The sequence below is a fragment of the Pongo pygmaeus genome, chromosome 4 (genome assembly GCF_028885625.2).
Source record: "Pongo pygmaeus isolate AG05252 chromosome 4, NHGRI_mPonPyg2-v2.0_pri, whole genome shotgun sequence".
Classification (NCBI taxonomy): domain Eukaryota; kingdom Metazoa; phylum Chordata; class Mammalia; order Primates; family Hominidae; genus Pongo; species Pongo pygmaeus.
In genome coordinates, this window is record NC_072377.2 from 24,782,226 (window position 1) to 24,808,448 (window position 26,223).

At 33.6% G+C, this 26,223-nt stretch overlaps 1 protein-coding gene across 2 annotated transcripts in view; it reads right to left on the reverse strand.

Annotated features, from left to right (window-relative positions):
• Positions 1 to 376: 376 nt before the first annotated feature.
• Positions 377 to 26,223, reverse strand: part of CDH10 (cadherin 10) — a 163,069-nt gene continuing 137,222 nt past the window's right edge. For both annotated transcript variants that reach the window (XM_054489488.2, XM_063664684.1), the window contains 7 exons: positions 24,640 to 24,827; positions 22,874 to 23,127; positions 18,449 to 18,585; positions 11,758 to 11,879; positions 6,149 to 6,257; positions 4,879 to 5,130; positions 377 to 1,431 (listed from right to left, as the gene is read on the reverse strand). In XM_054489488.2, the coding sequence (XP_054345463.1) occupies positions 941 to 1,431; positions 4,879 to 5,130; positions 6,149 to 6,257; positions 11,758 to 11,879; positions 18,449 to 18,585; positions 22,874 to 23,127; positions 24,640 to 24,827 (1,553 nt within the window). In that variant the 3' untranslated portion in view covers positions 377 to 940. The remainder of the gene's footprint in view (positions 1,432 to 4,878; positions 5,131 to 6,148; positions 6,258 to 11,757; positions 11,880 to 18,448; positions 18,586 to 22,873; positions 23,128 to 24,639; positions 24,828 to 26,223) is intronic.

Below are 26,223 nucleotides of genomic sequence, written 5' to 3' on the forward strand. Positions count from 1 at the left end.
AAAAAAAAGAGAAAATGTTTTATTCTTTCAGGTATGATTTTAGTGAATATAAACAAAATGAAATTACTGCATTGCTGGTGTCTTGAGATATTTAGCATAAGGATGGCCATGTTTTAAGTTTGTTTAAATGGCAAATTTTTATGTGTTTTATAAATGACTATTACTTTGTATATGAAGAGTTTTCCACATATCACAGCATATCAAGACTCACTGGAAAAATAATTCTTACCTAAATCATATTAATTTGGTTAGCACTTTCAATACTAATGATAATGACATTGTGTTCTTACCTGTATGTAAGTTAATTTGGTATCAAGATATTTAGTTCAGGGAGAAAGTCTTCCATCCTAGGGAAAAAAAGAAGCTACAGACAAAGTAGTTGTAAAAACTGGTTTATTTTTTTAAAAATAAATACAAAAATATAAATATAAAACATTAGCAGATAGAATTTGATGAAATGAAATTGCACAAATGTCTGTATACCAGGTTGCATATCACACCTACTAACATCACATGTACATTTTTATTTTTTTAATTTAATGTACAGAACAGGATATACCTTAAAATTTTTCTTCACCTTTTTAAAAGCTTCATTTGCAAGGGCAGGACATGTATCTAACAGAAGCGGCTTGTTTATGAGGTTGCTTAAGGGAGAACTATCCTGTTCATGTTTCTGAAATTATCTTTTATTTACTAAGATGGACAACACTGTATTTCCATAGCTTTGGCTCTTGGAAGTGATTAAATAAAATGTCGTATATATTCCATGAGACATCCTACAGGAAAGAATTAATGTAATTAATGAACAAATTAAGAAGTAAATGAGAAAAAAAAATTGTGCTGACTGGCAGGAAAATGCTCCTGAATATCAAATATTGTGAAGTGGAGACAGCATGGGTAGAGTTACTTTCTCTTGTTTGAACAGAACATATATCCTACGTTAAGAGTCTTTGTCACTTTCCCCACCACCATACATTTCTGCTAGCTTATTAAACCGAGGGCCCCATTCTCGGAGGTAATCGTAGTTTTGGTCTCCTTCAGTAGTACCTGATTCTAATGAACTCAGAGATTCAGCAATGGAATCATTTCCTTCATAGGCATAGGTTGCAAGTGAGTCGTATGGGGGTGCGGTGGGGTCAAGATCATGCTCTTTTAGCCTTTCATTAATGAAATCCCGGACGTCCGTGTTATCTGGAGCTGTAGGAGTCCTCCGAGGAATAAATAACGTTTCTGGAATAATATCTCGCCGGAGCTTTTTTTCTTCAATGGCTGCAGGATTCCTCAGGGTGCCGATATCAAAGGCCTGGGTGTCCTCCTCTCCACCACCCTCATCGTTATAGCTCACAATGTTGTCTCTGATATCTTCTTTTGACAAGATCAGAGGCTCTTTTTTTCGCTGTCTTTTCAGAGCTGCAAACAGTACTACTATAACTTGAAAAAAAACAAGAAGATACATTAGATGTCCGTTCAAAACACTATAAATAACGAGTGGAAATACTATAAAAGAGTTCAAGTTACTCAGGCTTTCTATAACAGCTTAGACTTTCAGATTAATTTTGTGCTTCCCACAGTTTGGGGGAGGTGTCAGGGGAGACACTGAAGGGTTTAGCAAGGGTGGGTGGTGTTTAAGATCAGTGTTTCTAATTTATTTTTAAAACAACGTAAAATATTCCTTAAATATAGTGACTTACACTTTATTTTTCTAGGAACCATTTTAAAAGGTTCCTCGTTGTACAGATAATATTTATCTTCTGCATTAAATAAGGAACATAAGATACTATATAAAATTTGTGTGTATAAATCTACACAAATTGAATTCAGCTTCAAGTAAGACAATTTAAAAGAACAACACGATGCTTACTTTTTTCAAAGCCTTTACACAATAGCAAAAAGCAACATCCTTCACAAGATACTGAGTACTGACTTCTGTTAAATAGCTTTGCTGATAAACTTACATATTTTTGTTACTTTATTAAAAGAATGCTGTAATTATTGGAAAAAAATCCCAGATTATTTAGAGTTAGATGAATTTAGAAATTTCTAACATTTCCATGAAAATATATACCTTGCATGAGACCCCCCCCAAAAAGTTGTTAGGTTACAAGATGGCAAAGAGTAAATTTCTCAAATTACAACACCGAATTAACTCCCCCCAAAAATGTATGAATCTTGGCTAGATTCATAATAGAAAAGTGTATTGCTCAAAAAGGACATTTTCCCACTTTAATGAGAGACAATACTCATAATCAAAACAGTGGTAATAGCATAAATGATAAGAGAAAATTAATATCAAATTCTTCTGATTGCATTAGAGTTTCTCACCCTTACTCATTATTCCCAAACATTTTGATCCTCAACCTTTAAAAGGATTTGAGAGAAAAAGTGTGAACTCAATTAGATAAGATAAGGATGGGAAGACTCTTACTGGAGATACATATGTGTATATATATATATATATATATATGAAGAAATATTGATACAAGTATTTATTTAGCTTCTTAGAACACACATTTAAAGAGTATGTAATTAATTGCATTATTATATGAAGGGGTATTATGTTTTCTTTTTTATTAACATGGAATGCACAGACTAGCTTGTCTTCAACTGTGAGAGAGGGCAAACAATAAACTTTTTTAATGTCATGAAAAAGAAAGTTTTAGCCATTGATAAGTGTTCTTGGCCAAGTAATTAAAAAGCAAATAGGCAGAGCTTTTTAAAAAGTACATTCTTCAAGCTTTTACGAAAATATGCCATTTTATTTTGCCTAAATTCATATATTTATGCACATAAAAACGTGTAAAGATTTTAAATCTCAGATTATTTATCATCAACCAAATGACCTTGTCCAGCCAAAACTTTCTAATGTTGAGGATAATGACAACTTATTACGATTCGCTCCAAGTCCAAGTTCATTTCCCTCTTTTCTGAATGTTTTTTGATTAGGATAACAGAAATGCTCACAAAAAATAGGTTTAAACTAATAAAACTAGAGAGAATACTTAATCTGATTTTAATTCAAAAGCAGTTAAAAGCAGTCTGCTCCTGATTATAAAATGAAGTATCATTGTTTGGGGGGAAAGTAAACCCGGTAAAAATCTATTTTAATACGATTTTAGTGAATATGTAAGATAGTGAGGCCTCCATCCAGCCATAATAAAAGTGGAAATACAGATTCCACTGGGAATCTCTGTATACACTGACTAATAGCAATAGCAAGGTACCTTAGCTCAACCACCCAGAAATTGTGTGACCTTGGAATATGTTCTGAATACTTTGAATTTTCAGTTTCATCACGCATAAAATGAAAATAATACCACCACACATGCCAGACATTTTTTGTCAAGCGAAAAAGGTTGTCATGGCAAAGTGCCAATGAGAGTCTGAAACACAGTAAACACATACTAAAAACTCACTACCATTAATATTATTCTTACTAGAGACTTTCATTTTAATTACATATTTTAATAGAACAAGTTTTCTATATGATTTAAAGTATAATCTCCCAAATAAATATTTATATTATTCATATTTGCAATTGTGGATTCAACTATTGTAAAGCACATTTATTAACTTTTCCTCAATGTTTGTTGTACTAATGGTAAGTCAAATTATAAAAATAAAATTATACCAAATTCTCATTCTATGAAATAAAATGAGGTATATATTTTTTGTAGTACAGAGAAAAGTTTTGTTCTGGATTTCATTTCATAGTAACAAATTAAAATTTGTATTTTTTTAATATGCACGTTCTCATTTCCTTTGAACTACATAAAAATCTAATCTTGAATTATTCAATTCATCCATTTAATGATTTATCTGTCATAAGTAATTTACCTTTCTGTTATTTAAACACACAGTGTAGTGCATAAATGCTATAATAAAAGTAGAAAAATGAAAACATCTATAGAATGAAGTAGACATAATTAAGTCAAATAAAGAACGTGGAAATATTTTTAATCCTTTTTTTTTGTTGTTGCAGGCCTTAACTTCATATAAAAACGTGCTCTCTTTTTATAATCATAAAAATATTGCTACAATTTATTATTGTCTACATTATTTTAAAATTTAAGATGAATGCTAAAGTTGTATTTAACTTTATTTATATGTACGAAAAGTTAGCAATTATTGAATACAGGAATGCTGATGGGAAGTGCTTCTATGTCAAGTTTTTGAATTGTTATTCTAACAAATGTTATCAACTTAACCTTTATCTTTGTTGTTTTTAGTCTTATTGAGATTGATTAATGTCCACCTTACAGAGTTGGGGTTTGAGACCCTACTATTATCTTCCGTCCCTTCCAACTCCTACTTGATTTCTGTATGGAGGATGTTTCAGAAGCACCATTGCCCCAGACTCTGTTACTACACCACTCAGGAGGAAAATAATGAGCCAGCAATAAAATAATTGGGGTCCTGGCCACTGATGCGTCTCCTTTCATTTGTTACCTGGACCTAGGTTCCAAAGATCTCTTAATTCCATGAGAACATTCAGCATGGCTACCAAGAATTTTGTCTCTCAAATTTCCAAGCTCCTACACATGCCATTCTGCATTCATTGTTCTTGCTTTTTCCTTTGTTTACTGCATTGTGGTGAAAGACAGTTGTTGTTTTTTCTAAATATTTTGATTCACATTAGAATGAATTCTAGGTCCCATTAGGTAAAGTTCCGCTATTACTACAACTATAACAAAAATTCTTTATATATTCGTATATATTCCGATCAAATAAAATATTTTAATATAAAGAATATCACATAGTTAATTTATGTCTATCTTAAAATTTGGGGTGGTTTTGGGGGAGGGATTTTAATAGCAACAATTCTTCAAAATCATACTAAAGATCCTAGAAAATGCTCCCATTGTTTTTAAGGTTTCTTACCCAGTAGAATGATGATGCAGAGGAGGATGGCGATCAAGGCCCCGGTGCTGAGGCCGGCAGGGAGGAGCAGGGCTTCAGCACTGCAGGATTGCATGTTGCCTTGGCTGTCACAAGCACACACTCGAATGGTCAGTGTGCCTGTGCTGCTCTGAATTGGGTAATCATTGTCTGATATCACCACAGGCAAGAGATAGGTACTGATTTCATGTCTATTGAATCCATTTTTTCTGGTTAAGATTCTGGCAGTATTATCTAAAACAAATTTTAAAATATTACAAATGGTTTGGGCTAGTAAATTTTCCCCAATGTGATAACAAAGGTTTAACATATAAATAAAAACATATTTATGTAAAATATAAAATTGATATACATTTTCCTAAAAAATAAGTACAATGCAATTAATATATAGATAAGACAAATAATTAGTTTGAGAAATATACTATAAATTGTTTATTTATTAGGTTTTCACGTAATTCCTCAGTACTGTTTTAAAAGTGGTACATTTTTATAAGTGAATCATTTACCAAGATTACATAGATGGTAACAATTGGCTTTTCTCTTTTCAAAAAGCCTATTTTGCATACCAAGAGAAAAACCATACTAAATGTGTGTTTTTAAATTTATGTGCATCTGTGCGTGTGTGCTTACACACATACAGAACACACATCAATCCAATACTCATGAAGAAAATGGATTAGGTAAATTTCACGCATTGTTGCATGTTTTAAATCAATAACAAAGTAGAAGAGGTTTTTTAACCTTCAAAAGGCATGCATCTTGCCATTGCAACAGTACCTTTGTAACAATGCCTTTGTACTGAATTACCTCACAGGCTACTTCTCATTCTTTTGCATATTTGGCTTTGGTGAATCTGCTGCTGCTAAATCTCCCTTATGCATATTTGGCTTTGGTGAATCTGCTGCTGCTAAATCTCACTGAAGTCTGCTTAAGAGTCTCACTGAATCATTCATATTTCTACCCTATGTGTCCTATATTATTTTGTAAGAATTATCCCCAGCCTTTCTAATCAAGACACAATCATTTTTTAACATCCATAAAGAGACCTCTTTCAGATATTTTATTATTTTAAAATTGAAGAGCGTACACATTGCCAAAGATGGGTTTACTAAATATATCAAATACTTGATTAAAACAAAATTGTATAACTCAGATCAATAAATTGATATGGCATATATATTGCAATGGTTACACTCGGGAAATTTCCTGTTAATATCATCATAAGTCACTGTGAACAAGTTCTAAAATTTACCTTCATTATCCTGTACTGTGAAGTTTGGATTGACAGCAGCTAAGCTGAAAAAAAATTTCTGTCCACCTAAAGGGTCATCTTTGTCTACTGCACTTATAGTCTGTATTAGCTGCAGAAAAAGAAAAATATATCTCATCAATATATCTCTTATCCATGGGTATAATCTGCACTTAAGATCTTCATTTTGTCTAAAGTTGTTCAAAATAATTGACTTTTATTTCTTGTGAATGTACCCTTGAGTTAATCCATCTTTTTATTATTACTTTGATTTTAATAATCTTCCCTCTCTCATCTCTATCTCTTTTGGATCGTACCCTTTACTTCAAAATGGTAAATAAAAAATTATATTATTTAGGGCTTTATTAATTTAGATATAGCACTTAAAATGAGATTATTTTATATGCATTTACACATTGATCTGGAAGAGTTTTTCTAATGTCAGAAAAATTTAGGAAATTATTGTGACTATGCTTTGTTTCTCCCCAAAAATAAAATGAAAAATGGTTGAGGATTGTAGAGATTTTATAGGTAATGTTATATATTACTTTTTAACAGTCTTAAACATTATTAGAAACCTTGACAGTCAATGTTCAATTAACTTACACTTTCAATAAAATTGTATTTTAAAAATTCAACATATATATTATGTGGGAATTATTTTAAAAGGGTAAACTCTGATTGATTTTACCATAAGAGAAAACATAAGAAACTATATGGTAGCAAAGTAGACAATTTAGCCCCTAATATATAATCAGATCACTGCTTTGGACATATGATATGATTAACTAATATAAAAATATGTATGTAAGATGTATATATATGTAATAGGATTTTTTTGCATCTATATTCCTTTTGTTCTTTAACTAATATTTACGATACAATTTGTATATTTTTTACATATTTTAATTTTGAAGACGGCCTCAAAAGTTGTTAAATATGTACACTGATGCCTACATAGTCAAATTTATGCTTAACTAAAAACAATACACTTTTTACTGCATTAACTCAATGTTGTGTGGATGTCGGGTGAAAATATTTGTTGCTGATGTTTTGTTTGTTTAACAAGTGATTTCAAGTTAAAAATATTATGTGTAAAATTACAAGAAATAAAGAAATTATTACAACTATCTGTATTAGATTACTTTTCTTTTAAAATGTCTTAGAGCAATGAAAATGTGATATAGTTGTGGTAGTAGCCTATTTAATTAAAACCCTAATCATTTATTTCAAAAGGATACAAGAAATATAATTGGACCAAAGATTTATATTTATTGCCTAGAAATAAGCAGCAAGAAAAACATCATTTAAAACTTTGAATTATTTCAAAAGTACATTTTAAAAACATAGCAAAATAATTATTTGACTAAATTTTAATTGCAACTTAAAATTAAATATAAGCAAGAATTATAAAAAAGCAAGAATATAAATATATTAAAATTAATAAAGTCAAAATATTGTTAACTAATACTACTTAAGATGTTTCAATTCAGTGAAAAAACATTTCTTCACTGATTTCTTGTCTGTCAAATGTACTCTTAAGGATTTCATTTTCAAATAATCATTTATAAGAATATATTGAAGAGGAAAAAATGACATAAATGGAATAACATCAAAAAAGACAGTAGACTACTAGAAATCCTTAGTCATTAAGATTAATATTTTAACATTAACATACAGACACAAAAAGTGACGGAAATGTAAAAATAGGGCTAATGGCCTTCGAAAATGGAAACTCAAATATTTCAAAATAAATATACATTTCCAACTGTATATTTTCCCTCAAAGTAAATTTACAAAGTAAAATAATTTCAATTTATTTTTACAGATCAAAATAATGCAGTTCAAAAAACAAATGGTGACATCTTTACATATATATATAAGAAATTTTAAAAATTAACATTAAGATATTTAATTAAAATGTGTTATTTTAATCAAATATTATAGCACTATTGATTTAAAGATCAGTAGTTAATTTATACATTTTCAATGAATATTATAAAAGGGGTAAGCCAAAGTCATAGAGATGACACAAACAAAATAGAATCATGTGTTGCAGAATCTATATTACATTACAATATATTTTTATGACCTTAAGACTTCACTATTGCAGATGGAGGCACTTACATCCTTTACAAGATAATAGGTTTTTTTTTCCTTTAAGACATTATCTAGTGTTCAATTTCTTCATATTCTGAATTTACCTCTCAATCTAGTCTTCCTTTCCATTTTCAACCATATATTAAAACTCACAGTGCTTTTGTTTCGGTAAATGTGCCATAAATACTGGTAACAGATATCAGAACTTGGCAACAAGGAGGTAAAATTATTTTCCCTGGCTCTTTCTATAAGCATCTACTGTTTTGTTTTTGTCCTGGAGACAAACTCATTTTGGTCCATTTCCAATAAAAAAGTTTGCCACAATTGGGAAACAAACAAACAAAAACTAGTGATTTCCAGTATTCATTTTGAGCATATGAAGAAAAGTGCACAGATAAGTCATTTACATTTTATCTCCTTAGCAACAATATAATTGATTTCTGTTTTCACTGGGCTATTCTAAAATAATCTTAAATCAACTTGAGGAATGTTGCAGTGATCATATTATTACAGTGTCCGGAACCATGAATGGGTTTTAAGATATTTAAAGTTAGAAAAGTGGTTAAGTTTTAATATGTTTTAGCTTTTTCTATGGGAAAGCTTGGAGTTTCTGTTAATGAGAACATCTCCTTTGTGCTGGTAAAATGCACCATTTTGGCCGGGCACCGTGGCTCAAGCCTGTAATCTCAGCACTTTGGGAGGTCAAGGTGGGCGGATCACAAGGTCAGGAGATCGAGACCATCCTGGCTAACATGGTGAAACCCTGCCTCTACTAAAATACAAAAAATCAGGCAGGTGTGGTGGTGCACACCTGCAGTCCCAGCTACTTGGGAGGCTGAGGCAGGAGAATCACTTGAACTGAACCCAGGAGGCGGAGGTTGCAGTGAGCCAAGATTACGCCACTCACTGCACTCCAGCCTGGCAACAGAGAGACTCCTCCTCAAACAAACAAACAAACAAAAAAAGAAAGAAAGAAAAAGAAAAAAAAAAGCACCCTTGAACGCTTTTCAGTTGTTAGGGAAGGAATAAGCATAGAACTGATTTCTATTTTCACTGGGCTATTCTGAAATAATCTTAAATCAACTTGAGGAATGCTTCAGTGATCATATTATTATGGTGTCTGGAACAATGAATGGGCTTTAAGATATTTAAAGTTACAAAACTGGTTACGTTTTAATATGTTTTAGCTTTTTCTATGGAAAATATGTAATGGGATATTTTTGGTTTCTTAAAGGCTTAGTTGCCATTTGGTTTCATATTTGTTGTTAGTTGACATGTGGTTTGATAAGAAACTTAGATACTATTGAAGGGAAATATAAGCAGCATATACAGATTTCCTTGGGAAATCTGTGGTATTAAATTCTTTCCATGAAGATTAAAATTATTAAAATGTATTTTATTTACTTAAAATATATTTTATTGACTCCAGGAGTAGGCATGAATGAGACAAGATAGAATGAAAAACAAAAACAGCTAGCTCTCTGTCCTCTCTTTTGCTGAGGTCCTCTGACTCTCTCTGAGATGGAAAAGGTGAAGGGTCAAGCAGCCTAGTGCAGGCACATGAGGGGACTACTAATATTACATCAGTTAAAAGTCCCAACATTTCCAAGGAGAAAGTCTACCCCTAGATCAGAAAATAGGCAAGAGCAGGGAATGGTCATTAGTTTTATTTGTCACCTCATTTTGTCCACAACCAAATGAATGGATAATTTTCCATGTCGGTGTTCTAAGTGCTACTCTTAAAGAGCAGTTAATTCAGAGGAGTGTTGGGTGGACTGAGATATACCATATAAGTAACTAAAGCACACTTAGGAACCCTGACATTCTTCTGCTTTCCTAGGAGAACGGGAGTCAGAGTTAACAAATTAATTTTAAAAAGGCTCTGAACAAGAATTTTATCAAATTACCACTTTGATTTTGCCTGCTAGGATGTCATAACCTAGAATCTCATCGCTTAATATATAACAGTTTAGTTTAACTGAGGCATTTTTCAGCCTATGAGACCAAAGTGACATCTAACAAACTGGTCTTATTAGAATTTGCCTGTATGGGAGGCTATCGCACAGGCAGCCAATTCAACAAGAAATATTAATCATCCTCTTCCTATCAGGTGGGTCAAGATAGGCTAATTCCCTTTTTATTGAAATCATCTTTTGATTATTTTCCTTCAATATGCCAGCTGTTTTTTAAATGTCCAAAAGGTATGGAGACGTTGTGAGCCAGTTATAGTTAAAAAGAAAATAGGCAGAAGGAAAATAAACAAACATACTTTCTATTTTGTATATTTTGAATACATTTGTAAATCAGTATTTATAATGACTTGAATGCTCTGAAAAGATATCCTTTGAAAATCAAATAGAATAACCATAGAGGGAGCAATGTATGCAGCAGTAGCAAAGTGGGTAATTTATCTCTTAGAGAAAAGACTTCAGCTTATATCATGCTGAGACTGCCAAGCAGAGGACGATTTCGAATGGTATTTTTGGGGCACGCACTGTTTCATTAAGTAGTAAGTGGGAAGCAGCAAAGTCATTTAAATATTCCAAATTAAACATTTCCATAACATTTTCAAGTTAAAAAAAATGAATCAAATTGCAGCAATTCTACCATATTCAAACAACAGACAGGCTATTGAATTCTTGTTAGAATCTTCAAAAGGAAGAATTTGAATTATTCCACAATAAAATTTGCATAAAAATGTAACAATGACATTGATGTTTATAAAGAGTATCAAATAATGTCAAAACATAATACAATTTCATGATGCTTCCTTTTTTTTTTAATAAAACACATTTGATTCCCAATTATTATTTATACCACGCAGCTTCCTTCTGTGAAGATAGCACTCAAACCAATTAAGAGCATTCTCTTTCAGCCACATACACTGGAGCTTTTCAATCAACAAAATGAGTCCACTGAGGAAAAGACTTACAGAATTACAAACAAAGCTGATGCAGAAAAAATGTTTTAAAGTACTAAAACCAAGTCATTAAGCACTTCATATGTTGCTGTAATGATGAAATGCAATGCGTAAGTCTAAGGAGCAAACTCTGCTGCCCTGATGCAAAACCGTATCTGCACACATCAGAACAGTGATTAAATATTCTGCTGCTCCCATACGTTTGTCTCTGGTTTTCCACAGTATTCAATCTCTCATCTCTCTAGCAGGTATCAGGATTTAGTTAATGACACAGCAGAGGGTCTTAGGGGTTTGCTTGTCTTTGTTTTTGATAATTTTGAAAGTAGTTATTTCTTCTTATGCTTCAACTTTTGTGGCCATAATAAAATTTTATTCACGCATTAGAACTTTACAAAGGAAATATGAAACCTGGTATATGGCTTTTAAAAATATTTTCAACTTTAAAAACATCAGTTATGGTTTTTAAAAATGATATTGGGACTCTATATGAGTGTTTCCATCTCTGTGTATTCTTTCCTCTCAGGACTTTGAAAAGAAAATATTTTGCATACAGTTAAAATCTTTCCATAGTTTTAATCCTGTAGGGGCTTACCTGCCCTGGTCTGGCATTTTCACATACAAAAGTGTCATAGAACACAGCAAACTGTGGGGCATTGTCATTAACATCCAAAATTCTCACAAAAACAGCCACGCGTGTTGTCTCTTTGGGATTGTCTAGAAAAGGGGAAGGAAAATATTGTTTAGGAAGATAAATTTGTGCAACAAATTTAATTTATATAGGCATCTTGTGGATATTAAGTGCTCACATACAAATAAGCATTGCAATCATTCTACTAACATAATGAGAAAATGCAATAAAGAAAATTACTGCAGAGCCTAATTAAGTAGTCATGAACTCGGTTATTATTGGGCACAAGGGTACTATTATTATTTTGGAAAATCATGTTAAAAGTACAAGCCAGTATAATTGAGTTTGCACTATATTTGTGTCCTTATTGTCCAAATATATAAAATAAGAACACTTATTTATTAAATCCTTGTTATACTTCATTATATCATTTAATTTTTACCTTTTTTTGGATGAAGAAATAGTTTTTTTGTGTGTTTGTTTTTGTTTTGTTTTGTTTTTTTGAGCAGCAGCAAGATTTATTGCGAAGAGCAAAAGAACAAAGCTTCCACAGCGTGGAAGGGGACCCGAGCGGGTTGCCCAAAGAAATAGTTTTAAATAAATTGGTAACTTATCCAAGGTCCTTCGCTCGTAAGTGGTAACTGTTATAAAACCTATGTTTGTGACTACTTTTATCACCAAAATGTATTTCAACAACTGCGGTCAAATTTCTGTTTGAAAATTTTATTATATGGCTACTTATTTTACAAACTAGTTGGGAAATTTATGCTGAAATATGAAGATTCAAATACTTTATTAATATAGTTATTGCTGGTACCATCTCAACATTCTAGCTCAATTTTGCATTACAATCTATTGTCACAAATTAGCTCAGTAGTAAGAAATAGCATACTAATCATACCTTTTGCTACAAATGCTGAAATCAACAGCATCAAAGTTCTCACATAAAAAGATGCATTTCTGGCTGGGCAGGATGGCTTATGGCTGTAATCCCGGCATCTTGGGAGACCGAGGCAGGTGCATCACTTGAGGTCAGGAGTTCGAGACCAGCCTGGCCAACATGGTGAAACCCTACCTCTATAAAAAAATACAAAAAATAGCCAGGTGTTGTGGCAAGAGCCTGTAATCCCAGCTACTTGGGAGGCTGAGGCAGGAGAATCACTTGAACCCAGGAGGCGGAATTTGCAGTAAGCTGAGATCGTGCCACTGCATTCCAGCATGGGTGACAGAATGAGATTCCGTCTCAAAAAAAAAAAAAAAAAGATGCATTTTCAAACTTGTTTTGATATGTAAATTAATAAAAATATAAATACCACTTTATTTAGCTTAGCTTTGAGTAATAACCCTGTATTGGTTATAATTGCATTTTTTCTATTATAGATTTTTCCAGGCACTTATCCTAGCTGAGAGTGTGTTTACATTTTAAATTCAGTTTATATTCATCAGCTTTTATGATATCAATATCTCAGTCTTTGGATACAGTTAAACTTCTGCGTACATTTTGGAAAAGTAAAGCTGAAGAGCAATATAATGCAATAAAGACTATAATTAGCTGAAAACAAAACAAAACAAAACAATAGCAGAATAGCTAGGGGACAGCAGCAACCTTATTAAATGGTCTCAACCAATATGGGCTGTGGATATCATTTTGCCTTGTAAAATTTATCTGACGTCTTAAGGTAATCTAAATTATTTTCAGATACAAAGGTAAAATATATTGTCACATACAAATAGGAAGTATACTACTATTAAAAATAATTTATATCCCCTTGTTCTCTCCATATAATTGAATGTTACTCCAGTATTAAAATCAGCACTTTAAAAAATGATATATAAGAATAGACTGCTTAGCAGGGATATATTTACAAGGCTGAGAGAGAATAAAGAAAGTCAGACAGAATCGAAGTGTATTTATCCCTCTTTGCAAGAGAAAATTTAAAATGCATCCTTTCTTCACCAATCCTTTTAAGTCTTACTGCAGTCTTCTGAACCCACGTGGATTCAGTTGTCTGGTTCTAACTTCTTATTTGCTAATATGTTGTTGCATATTATCCACTTGTTAGTGTACCAGGAGGTTTACAGTTCAGGCCCTGGAGTCTAACATAGCTGCTGCTTTGATTCCCAAGTTCACCACTCATTTGTTATGTTACTTTGGCCAATTTACTCCATGTAGTGAATGCCCTGGTTTACTCAATATAAATCAAAGTAGAACCTCTAATCTCACAGTTACTTGTAAAATTAGGAGTTAATGCGTGAAAATTTCTTATGAAAGTATCAGTTTGATGATCAGGACTCAATATGCGTTGACTATAATCATTACCATCATCTTTATTATCATTATTATATCTTCTTCCTTTTCTTATGTTACTTAAAAACTTATGCTTTCTCCACATAAAGTATCCACCTAATAAAAATACATTAATTAGCCTTCCTACCATTCATGTGAGTCTGAAGAGGTGTGCATTTGAGAAGAAGTGGAGAGAGGAGGAAAAAAAAAAAAGGAGAAAAATGCTATCTCATTATTTTCCGCTTCCTCTCTGCCAGACCATTTGCTAATACCCAGAGCCGTGGGGTTCTCTACAAATGGACTTTTGCTATCTACTTGTTGCTATGGAGAAAAGTGGGAAGGTATGCTTTTTCCATATTTTCTGGAATGTGCTCTTTACCCTAATTATATAGTGAGTGGACATAAGCAAAATATTTCCTTTCAATAAAAAGTCTTGACATAAAAATAACCCTTGTTGGTAACAATTCACTTTCTAATGATGCCACAGAGCCAGGAGAGACAAAAGTTTCATAACTAAAAAATTCCATCGTCAGCCCCTTCCCTAACACAATATAGAGATTCTCCAGGGTGTTTACAAATAACTCAAGGCTCTTAAAATCAAAAGCTAAATCCACAGGGATGAATGTGCTTTGTAAAGCATCGAGCCTGGAGCCACCTATTCAAAAAACAGTGCTTACACTAGTCTTTTTTGCGGGCAGATGATGTCGCTTATGTATAAGTAAAAGTATAAAGTGTTCCAAGGAAGAATCAAACTGAATAGCAGCTGGCATATATTTACCACCTGAGTTTCTCTCAAAGTTCTTCAGGGAAACACTACCGTAGCAAGAAGGTATCAGCAATAAAGGATCTTAAAATATATGTCCTAAGGTGAAGCCATGACGATGCATCCACGGGCCTTTTCATCCCCCCAAACGGAGAAATTTTAAATCATTATCTAGAAATCACAGGCATTAGAAAAATATAACTGTTTTACCTGCTTTGGGTAATAATTTCTATGAATAAGAACTACGGTGTAGATAATGAAGTTCTTTAGTCATAAACTTAATTCTATTGTCCACAGAACATATTGCAATTATAGTCAAATTTTCAGATGTAGTGAAAGGAGCTCTTTGGTTTCTATAACAAATATGCCCTAAAATCACAAGTTTATTATTAAGTCATTGATTCTGACCTTAATTTTAGATGTTTTATTCTCCATATGGTTTTTTTTTTTTTTCTTTTTGAGACGGAGTCTCGCTGTGTCGCCCAGGCTGGAGCGCAGTGGCGCAATCTCAGCTCACTGCAAGCTCCGCCTCCCGGGTTCACGCCATTCTCCTGCCTCAGCCTCCCGCGTAGCTGGGACTACAGGTGCCCGCCACTACGTCCGGCTGATTTTTTGTATCTTTTTTAGTAGAGACAGGGTTTCACGGTGTTAGCCAGGATGGTCTCGATCACCTGACCTCGTGATCCGCCTGCCTTGGCCTCCCAAAGTGCTGGGATTACAGGTGTGAGCCACCGCGCCCAGCCTCCACATGGCATTTTAAAATATTTTTGAGGAAGAAAAAGAGGAGTTATTCCATGATATGATGCACTAAATAATTACCTGGAGTGGTGCCTGCCATATGATCTGATATATTTGTATGGAATGTAGAATTAAATGATTAGAAGCAAGGCCTTAAAACATATTGGTAAGAAGTACATTTGAACGTTGTGTCCTGCTCAGGGCGTGATGTATGACACACTTACTGTAAAGCCAGAGTTTAAAGTCTAGTAGAAAAAATGCCTTGTATGCTGTTTCCCTCTCATCCTCGTTGCATTTAATGCCCAGAACAGAATAATGGGATCCTGACTGTTTGTGGTTTGGCAGGTAGGCATTTTTGGCAGTTGTTCTACAGATTGATTTTATTTGAGGACAAAAAAAAGATTCAGTCTTTTAAAAAAAGAAGTAATTGGCTTAGCTTTTTACAGAACTGTAATTACTTCAACTAGCTTTAGAAGTTAAATCTCACAACATATCTGTAAGGGAAAATGCAATTCCTTGTTCACTAGGCTTGAATAAGGATATTGAATCAAGCAGAGAGCACAATCATGATTCTGAAATGACCAGATTGGATCATGTTAGGTACATCTAACTATGGGGATGTGGATACAGATAGAAATAAAAGCTTTCCTTAAAAGAAAAACTTGGAAATATTTAGTTAGCCTTAAGTCAAAAGCTAAATCCACAGGGTATTTAGCTTTTATATGCCATATATAGCAATTATATGGAGAGAACAAGGGGATATAAATAGATATTTATATCTCACTATGAAAAAAATGGATCATTTGAAATTAATCTGTATTTCAGGGGCAGATGTAAGAAAGACGCTAAATCTATTACTTTGTCCTGAAGCTTGTAGTTCATTGCTGATGATCTGTCTAGCCTAATTCAATTGTTCTGGGACACTTGGTGATTTGGCCCCATCCAATCCTTTGCCTTCCAAAGCCTGTAGTGGTTACTTCAAATAAATAACTTCACCTTGATATGTGTTTGTGGATTCAGCTTAGTATTAGAGATCTAAAATTTATGGGCTTAATTTTTAAAAACGATTCTGTCCCTAATTAATGCTTATTTTAAAAACAGGTCAAGAGTTGCTCTACACCTACATCACAACATGGGAATTAGAAAATTTGAACAGGTTTGCATGTACATGTGCTGGCAGGGCTGGCTTCATGGGCATGTGACCCAAGCAGTTCCACAGGGCCTTACCCTTAAAAGAGACTCTTGCACGTTTTAATGCTCCATCTCACATTTCTTAATTTACTTTTAACAAACACCTGACATTTTCATTTTATAACAGGCCCCATGAACTGTCCTAGTATGGGCAAGAACTTTCTTATTAGAGACAAATGTGGTTTGAATCCATCAGGTTTTAGTGAATAAAATTTTGTAAATTAGCTATGGAATTAAGTAATGAATCTAGAAATGACATGGTTTCAAATCTCAGTTGTGCTACCTCTGACATTATAATTTTGGACAAGTTACTAAAGTTCCCAGAGCCTCAGTACCTTCTCTGTTAAATCAGGTTAATAAAAATATTAGAAGAAAATACATTCTTTTTTTTAGAATGACAGCTGGCATATATGATTAAATGTGAACTCTAATTAACAATATGTACCTGGGATTCCTCATCTGTAAAAGAGAAGTAGTAATATCTACCTACAGGCTTGTTCGTAAGATTAAATGGTATCATATGCATCCAGCATTTAGCATAGATCCTAATTATTAGTGTGCAAGTGACAAATGTAATACTTTTAATTTTTCCACAAATGATAATATCTTTAGTCTATAATTCAAGCTCATTTTTATTAGTTAATATTAAATATACATTTATACATACAGAAAGGTGGCAAAATATGCCATTTTGGCATAAAGATTATTTTGAGTTAAAGGTACGCAAAAAAAAATGAAAAACAGCAGATGTAAGAAGGGTGCTCTGCTCCTCCCCTTTTCTTCCTGAAAGCAGGAGATAAAACCCCCATATAGAAGATGTCCTCTCTATACCAGAAAAAAAGTAACATTCTTATCATCAAAAATGGGAAGTGAGGCCAAGAAAATTCCATATAAATGATTCAGATATTGGTAACAAATTTTTATCTTCATTCATGCTTTCCACATACATTTAATGACATTTTCACTATTGCCTCTCTTTGCCATCCTAGTATAAAAACATTTCAGTTTTGCCACGTCATTGGGTCTTTCTTTATGAGAGCTCCCGTGTCATGTAAAATTTATATTAAATGCTTTTCTCCTATTAATCTTTTTTTTTTTTTTTTTTTTGAGAGACGTAGTCTTGCTCTGTCGCCCAGGCTGGAGTGCAGTGGTGCGGTCTCGGCTCACTGCAAGCTCTGCCTCCTGGGTTCACGCCATTCTCCTGCCTCAGCCTCCTGAGTAGCTGGGACTACAGGCACCCACCACCACGCCCGGCTAATTTTTTGTATTTTAGTAGAAAAGGGGTTTCACTGTGTTAGCCAGGATGGTCTGGATCTCCTGACCTCATGATCCGCCTGCCTCGGCCTCCCAAAGTGCTGGGATTACAGGCGTGAGCCACTGCCCCCGGCCTGTTAATCTGTTTTATATCAATGTTATTATGAGGCTCAGCCAAAAACTCCAAGAAGGCAGAAATAAAATTTTTGCATCTTCTACCAATATGTATAGGTATCCCTCTATGTATCAATGTAGGAAATATTGAAAAGAAGTATAAGTGCTGAGAAAATTACAACTCATCTGTCCAATGAGAACGAATTACTTTTAATATAAAATAAAACCTATAAAATATGTTAAACTACATAAAATATATAAACATAAACATATCTAGATATATGTTAGATACATAAAATTCATCTTACTGATTTCAGCAGCAATAACAGTAAGATTATGCCACTGAGATAGTTCACGGTCAAGAGGTTTTGATGTATAAAGAGATCCATTTCCTGAATGAATGTTAAAGATTCTGTCAAGGTCAGTATGGCGATCCAAGGAAAATCTGAAGGTGGAGGGCAAGAAAAAATACATGGTAGCATTATTAATAGTTTGAAGGAAAAAATAGTGAAATGCAAAGACACACGTATCACTGATAATTACAGGAGAGAACACAGTGCTGATCTGGAATGTAGATTGTTTGAATGACTTTTCCTAGTTGCACACATACATTCTCCTCAAGGCATAAATTGGTACTTTGCTCTGCATTTAAATGCTATTCTTCTGAATCCTTGTGTTATTTAAATTGTTGTCTATTGTCATATTCATTCAACTGACTTTGATTTATTTTGTCACAAAACAGTTGGAATTACAGACTGTTACATTGCCAACTGACTTTATTTAGTTATTGGAAGTTCTGCTGAAGAATAATACAAAGATTCATTGCAAAAGATTATTCCCAGAAGCTATGTGTTGTTCTTAGAAAATTGGAGACAATGTTAGTTTCATCAAAGTAATAGACTATCAACTTATTATGGTGTTTAGTAGCTTCATGATATAATACCCATGTAGCTTCAGTTTCCTAGCCATGTGTATCATTATTATACACATTGCTTTTAACTTGAGATATTTTAAAAATAGAAAAGTCTGGATGGCCGGGCACAGGGGCTCACGCCTGTAATCCCAGCACCTTGGGAGGCCCAGGCGGGTGGATCATGAGGTCAGGAGTTCAAGAGTAGCCTGACCAATATGGTGAAATTCTGTCTCTATTAAAAATACAAAAATTAGCCGGGTGTGGTGGCACGTGCCTGTAGTTCCAGCTACTCAAGAGGCTGAAGCAGGAGAACTGCTTGAACCCGGAGGCAGAGGTTGCAGTGAGCCAAGATTGCGTGCCACTGCACTCCAGCCTGGGCGACAGAGCAAGACTCCATCAAAAAAAAAAAAAAAAAGGAAAAGAAAAGAAAAGTAGTTTGGGATAAGAGTTTTTAATATATCTGTGTTTTTAATATATCTGTATCAAATAAAGTCAAATATATGCATTTGAAAAACAACAGCAAACTGTCCTGCAACTTGATTGCCAGCATGGTGTGCTGGGTGTCATTTTAAAGCCTAAAACTAGATTAACTTTCTGGTTGATGTAGTTTAAATAGATCCCATTGTCTTTATCAAACTACATATCTAACATTCATATATTAAGAAAATCATTGTGTCTCTCCACTTGGAATAATTATTTTATTACTGAAAGATCTAACATAAATTTCACCTATTCCTTGTAGCCTCTCATGATGATGTGAAGTGGAAGCTATTTGTCTCCTTCACTCATAAAGCAGATTTTACCACCATCTTTCCATTTATCACATTGTATTAGGAATTAATTTCATCTCACATCTCAAACAGACAATAAAACATGAAAACACCAAGCGTCAAACTCTACTAGTCACTTAATGAGTATTATTTGATTCTCATCCTGAGTCTTCTTTTCTAACAGACTGAGAACTCCTTGAGAAACATGTTAATATCTGATATGGTGATCCGCAAATATTTGTTAAATGAAAGAAAGAATGACCTAATTAATTGGCATTTTGGCAAAATAATAAGGTTCCCTACTTCTGTAGAAGTAAGACATAAAGCTGAAAATATAAATCAATTAAAGCGTCTGCTGTCATGCATCACTGATTTTGCTAAATCCATTTCATGTGTGTTCTTTCTTAATTATTTCTTGTAGTTCAGAATGAAGAAGTAATGACAAAATTTTGAACATTATGTGACATTATCTTGCAGATACACAGAGATCACAGCTCTTTTTCAAATATGATTCAAAGTATATAGTTTGCAATTCTGTATTGGAAAGTTATGTGTGTTAACTTTCATTTTCCTTTCTAAAATAATTTCCAGAACACACATTTTAAGAAAATCCCTTTGATTACTGTATTAACATTCACAAGATATGACACAATTTATAGCATGTCAAGTATGATCCTTCCCACACTAGTAAGGCTATTCTATTTTTTTAATATATACATTCTATCCAAAGAATGACATCCAAGAATATTCATTAAATTTTCTACATCAAATTAGTATAAAGTCAAAGTATACAGCAACTTTAATGGTATACCCTCTGTCATTGATAAGCAAGGGAGTGATTATTTTTGCTATAATATGTATAATATGTACAATATTATACCTAAGAGGATTATAATATACATATACATAATATAATATACATAGCAGGAATATAATATGTATAATAATATACACAAGAGGATTCTTTCCTCCTAGTCTTTGGACTTGCATCCTCATTAACCATTTTATTTTAAATATCCACAGATATATTTTGACATATAATAATTATATGTCTGTAGGAGGATTTAAATTCTATTTCATTGTGTGGAGAAATACCTTGGTATTACAATTTAAGTATGACACTTGATATACATTTAGATAACAATATTATATTTTATTTTGTAAAGTCTACTTTAAACTCTGAAACAGAGAAGATAGCCTGCTAACCTTAGAATCTCTGCCAAGAAAATGCTTGGTAAATATTTAATGAAGAAAATTAGGCCTGTGTATTGGTTACATAAAACTTTCAAAGGAAAAAGAAAAAAAAACACAAGGAATGCAGCAATATAGATGTTAGTAAATGAATTGGGGAAGAGGCATTTATGGGAATATCATGCTGGCATGTACAGGTTTCTTCTGCCAATATGTAACCTGTGATGCTGTGTGTGAATATAAGAAAACATATTTGTGTGAAATTATAGAAATAAAAAGTAACATAGGTATTCATAAAATACATGATATCACTTGAAGATATGGCAGACCCTATAGAATTTTTAACTGGTTCAAGTCATATGGCATATAAAATTAGAAGTTTCCTGCATGCGCTATGGCATATGTAGAAGAAAGATAAGAGTGCACTCAGAAAGTGAACAATAACCATCTGAACTCATACTTGACTGGTTCCGAAAATTAGCCTGCAGAGATTTAGAAAACAAATGAAATCCAAAATACAAGATGGACTAATGGATTATAGTAACTGTTCATTTTAATGCTGAATAGTGTATGTCAATATATGTATTTCTTTAAAGTAATAGAACAAAAGTGTCATTGAAACATTGATTCTTTTTCATTTTCAGTTTATCACATCTCTTCTATTTTTAAGCTGTCATAAGAAGGAAAACAAGAATTGAAAAGACTCATCTTTCTAGAATGTTCTCATGTTTTTTAAAAAAGGCAGAATAAATAAATAAACATAAAACAGAATCCTCTCAACTTTGATGGCTATGCATTAGGGGAGTTTCTAAAATCATAATATAACCCACATTGCAGCATTGCAATTACTTTTTTCTTTTTTTACGAAGACAGGGTGTTGCTTTGTCACTGGAGAGCAGTGGTGTGAATAAAGCTCATGGCAGCCTTGACCTCCTGGGCTCAAGTGATCCTCCTGTCGTAAACCTCCTGAGTAGATGGGACTATAATTGTGCACCACATGCCCGGCTAATTTTTTAATTTTTTGTAGAGACGGGGTCTCAGTATGTTCCCCAGGCTGGTTTCGAACCCCTGAGCTTAAGCAATCTGTCCAACATGGCTTCCCAAAGTGCTGAGATTACAGGTGTGAACCAGCACATCCAGCCTACTTTATAACTGTTAAAACTTCTCTCATTCAACCTTACCTTTTATTTAATAACTTGAAAGCACAAATAAAGTAGATTGGTTGCACTGTAAATGCAGAGTTGACATAGTACCCTGGGTCTGTACTAGGGATCAGAACAATAAACACCATAAGGAGACAGGCAGGTGTAACAAGCAAGGTTTCAGTCTAAAGGGCATGATAAAAATAAGAAAACCATGAAGCTTGTGCATGCCCTGCCCCAAAAACATTCAGAGGCAATTTACTAGAAATGCCTGTGCTCACCATATTTGGATACAATTGATGGAAGGACTCTTGTATCTTTCATTGCATTAAATATTTTAAATAGAATTTCTTGATCTTTATATGTATTTCAACTGTTTTTTTTTCATTTTAAATAACATTTTGTTTTCTATTTTTTTTTTTTTTTTTGGGACAGAGTCATGCTCTGTCACCTAGGTTGGAATGCAATGGCACGATCTCGGCTCACTGCAACCTCTGCCTCCCGGGTTCAAGTGATTCTCCCGCCTCAGCCTCCTGAGTAGCCACCACGACTGGCTAATTTTTTGTATCTTTTGTAGAGACGGGGTTTCATCACGTTGGCCAGGCTGGTCTCGAACTCCTGACCTCGTGATCCACCCGCCTCGGCCTCCCAAAGTGTTGGGATTACAGGCGTGAGCCACCGAGCCCAGCTGTTTTCATTTTTAAAAGGCACACTTACCTAATGGGGCTGGAAATAGAATCTGGGTCCCTTGCCATTACAGTACCAATGATTGTGCCCACTTCAATGTCTTCATGAACTTCAAACAGATAGGAGGACCTACTAAAAACGGGAGGTTCGTCCACATCTTCTATAGAGATTTTCACTATGGTAGTATCTTTAAATGGTCCTAGGTAATAAAAACGGGGATCTACATGGGTGTTTTCTGCTTCGACTTTCAGAGTATAAAGTCTTCGGCTCTCATAGTCGAGTGGCTGTATAAAAAAATAAACCATCAAATTAGAGTGAGGGAAATTGGATGATAGGCTCCCACCCAGTTACAATATGATTTTTGAGTTGTGGTTGAGTTCTCTTACACAGTTCATTAATTATAAATAAAAAAGACTAACACAAATAATATAATCTTCATGTTTCATTTAGGATTCAACTTTTACTTTTTACGCATTCAATTAGTAAAACTTTGGAACATAGGAAATTGAGACTTTAAACCTTGGAAAAATTGGGATGGAAGTTGAAACCTATCTTAAAGGTGGTACCATTACAAAAAATGGGCTAATGGATGTTGTATGTGTTTGCGTGTGAACGTGCATGTGCAGAGGTGTTAGCTACTGCTAAATTTTTCTAAGTAAATACACGCAGTTATTTTTTACATCTATGCTGTGATGTTTCCATTCAATGTAATGGGCTTATGACATTATAAAAACATTATGAAATCTTGGAGACTAATATACAACTTTCAAGTTATGTCAAACATTCAAGATAAGAAAAACCTTCTGTAATAAGAAAAACTTTTGACAGTAATTTGGTAAATAAGTTACATGTTGAAACAAAATACCTTAAATATTCATATAGTTTAACTGTATGAAATCAGAAGTATAAAATCAACTATTTTCTATCTCACCTATTCTGAAATGTATGTTTTGTTAACAGATAAATGACATTATTAGTTCAGATTCCCTCAAGCTTTTATTTTGGTTTCAAAAAGAACAAGATTCTATTTGTATTACTGCTGCTGTCTGGTCTTAAAAATGACAAGACAGCTGCTTTCCCATTTGCTAGTCACTGTCCATTTAATAACAGTTGGTTTTGTACTTTGGACCTTGCAAAAGTATCTCAGGATAGTTTAATTATTAACTAATGCTTATGTAGTTACTGTAGGTATGGCATTTCATTAGGACCTAAAGTTTAATGTGCCTTATTTTTTTTCTCATAATGATGGCACTGATGCTACAATAAAAAACAGGTTACCTTTAGATTGTATCACTGAGCATATGTTAGCAGAAAAGTTTAATTTATATAGCAGAAGGGAAAATGTGAACAATTAAATTATGTTCCAATCCATGCTGTCTCTTTTATTAGTAACTCTAATTATTGCTTCATGATCTGGATAGATGGCATTGGACTTTTTATACCTCCAACTGGGATGATATATTGCCATTATTAGGTATTAACTACACATTTTAAAATAAAACAATGTGATTATGATGGGCTTTTATTAATGTGGCTTAGAAATATGATCATACATACATTAACTTGCCTTTTATATTTTCTAAAGTTTCAGGTTTCATGTCTCAATCAACCAAAACACGTGGTCAAAATTTTCAAGGAGCTCTTTGGCTTTCTGTCTTTCTTGTATGCACAGTATAAATTACATTGTTGAAAAATTAGAGTAGGATTTCCCAATGGATAATTCATGAGCAAAGAATATATAATGCAATCCCTACTCCTGAAACACACAGATACTTATTTATATGGATGCTGTGCACCTTTTTCACAGTTATGATGCCTTCCTGTGTGTCCTTCTCAGTCACGATGTCAAACATATCAGTACCGTCACCATCAATAATTCGGTATTCTACTTCAGCATTTTTCCCAGTGTCAGCATCAGTTGCTTTGACACTTCCAATGGCTGTGCCAACTGGGGAGGATTCAAGAACTCGAAGATGAATAGTGTCTGTAAAGTATAAAGAAAAGAAGAGAGAGACAGAGAGAGAGAGAGAGATTTCTCAATAGAATAGCCAAAAGCAAAACATGTATGATGCAATATAATAGAACTTAAACTATAAATCAGATGTTGACAAATGATGAATACACATAATATGGATAATATTAAGGTCTAGGAACTTCCGCGGCTTTTGTCTGCGCATATTATGAATAGTAAGAAACAAATCCTAACAGTAGGACAAATTCTGGTTTAAAAATGAGTATGTTCATAAAAAGAAACGAGTTCATATCTTTTGCAGGAACATGGATAGAGGTGGAGGCCATTATCCTTAACACACTAATGCAGGAACAGAAAATCAAATATCACATGTTATCACTCATAAGTGGGAGCTAAATGATGAAAACTCATGGACACAAAGAGAGGAACAACAGACACTGGGGCCTACTTGAGGCTGGAGGGTGGGAGGAGGGAGAGGAACAGAAAAACAATAATTACTGGGTACTAGGCCTATTACCTGGGCTATGAAATATATATCTGTACAACAAACCCCCGTGACACAAGTTTACCTGTGTAACAAACCTGCACATGTACCCCTGAACCTAAAATAAAAGTTAAAAAATATTAACATGTTGTCTCTTTATTTTATTTTATTTTTTGAGATGGGCGTCTTGCTATGTTGCCCAGGCTGGTCTGAGCTCAAGCTATCTTCCCATCTTAATCTCTGGGATAGCTGGGATTAGAGATGCAAGCAACTGCACCCACCAAGCATGTATTTTTTCATTGCATAGGACTGCTTTGAGTGCAGATATGTATTTATGTGTGTTTACACAATCACAACAAACCACAGGATATACACTGAATGTTTCTATTTAGTTGTTTTTACTATACTATATTTAGTTATTTACTACTCATACTTATTTCAACTGCATGGCAGAACATTACAAAATCCAGTGAAATCAGCCATAATGGGTAGGAATCCTATTTCTACTTGTGACAGCAGGAACAAAGGACAGTCTGTGGAAAAAATATAAAGATGCCCTTCGCAGTGTCAGAGTGAAAACACTCAATACTGACAAACTCCCATTCATTCCAGAGAAAAACAAAAATTTATGTTTTTGGTGTACCTAGATGTGCTTCCAGCATGAACAACCTCTACTGCTAATGAGATTTATGTTTCAGTACCTGATCATAAACTACATATTTCTGATGGATTAATCGACCTCAAGTACACTTCTGATTATAGCACCTTCTTGCTCATAAACCTTAAGCAATTCTCCTTAATATGCATAATAAAGTCCAGACCTCTTAGCTTGTCACAGTCTTGCCTGAATATATCTCTCCTGTATCATTTTGCATTTAGTCACTTCCATGAAAGATATGGACCAAACTGGGCTTTTCAAAGTTT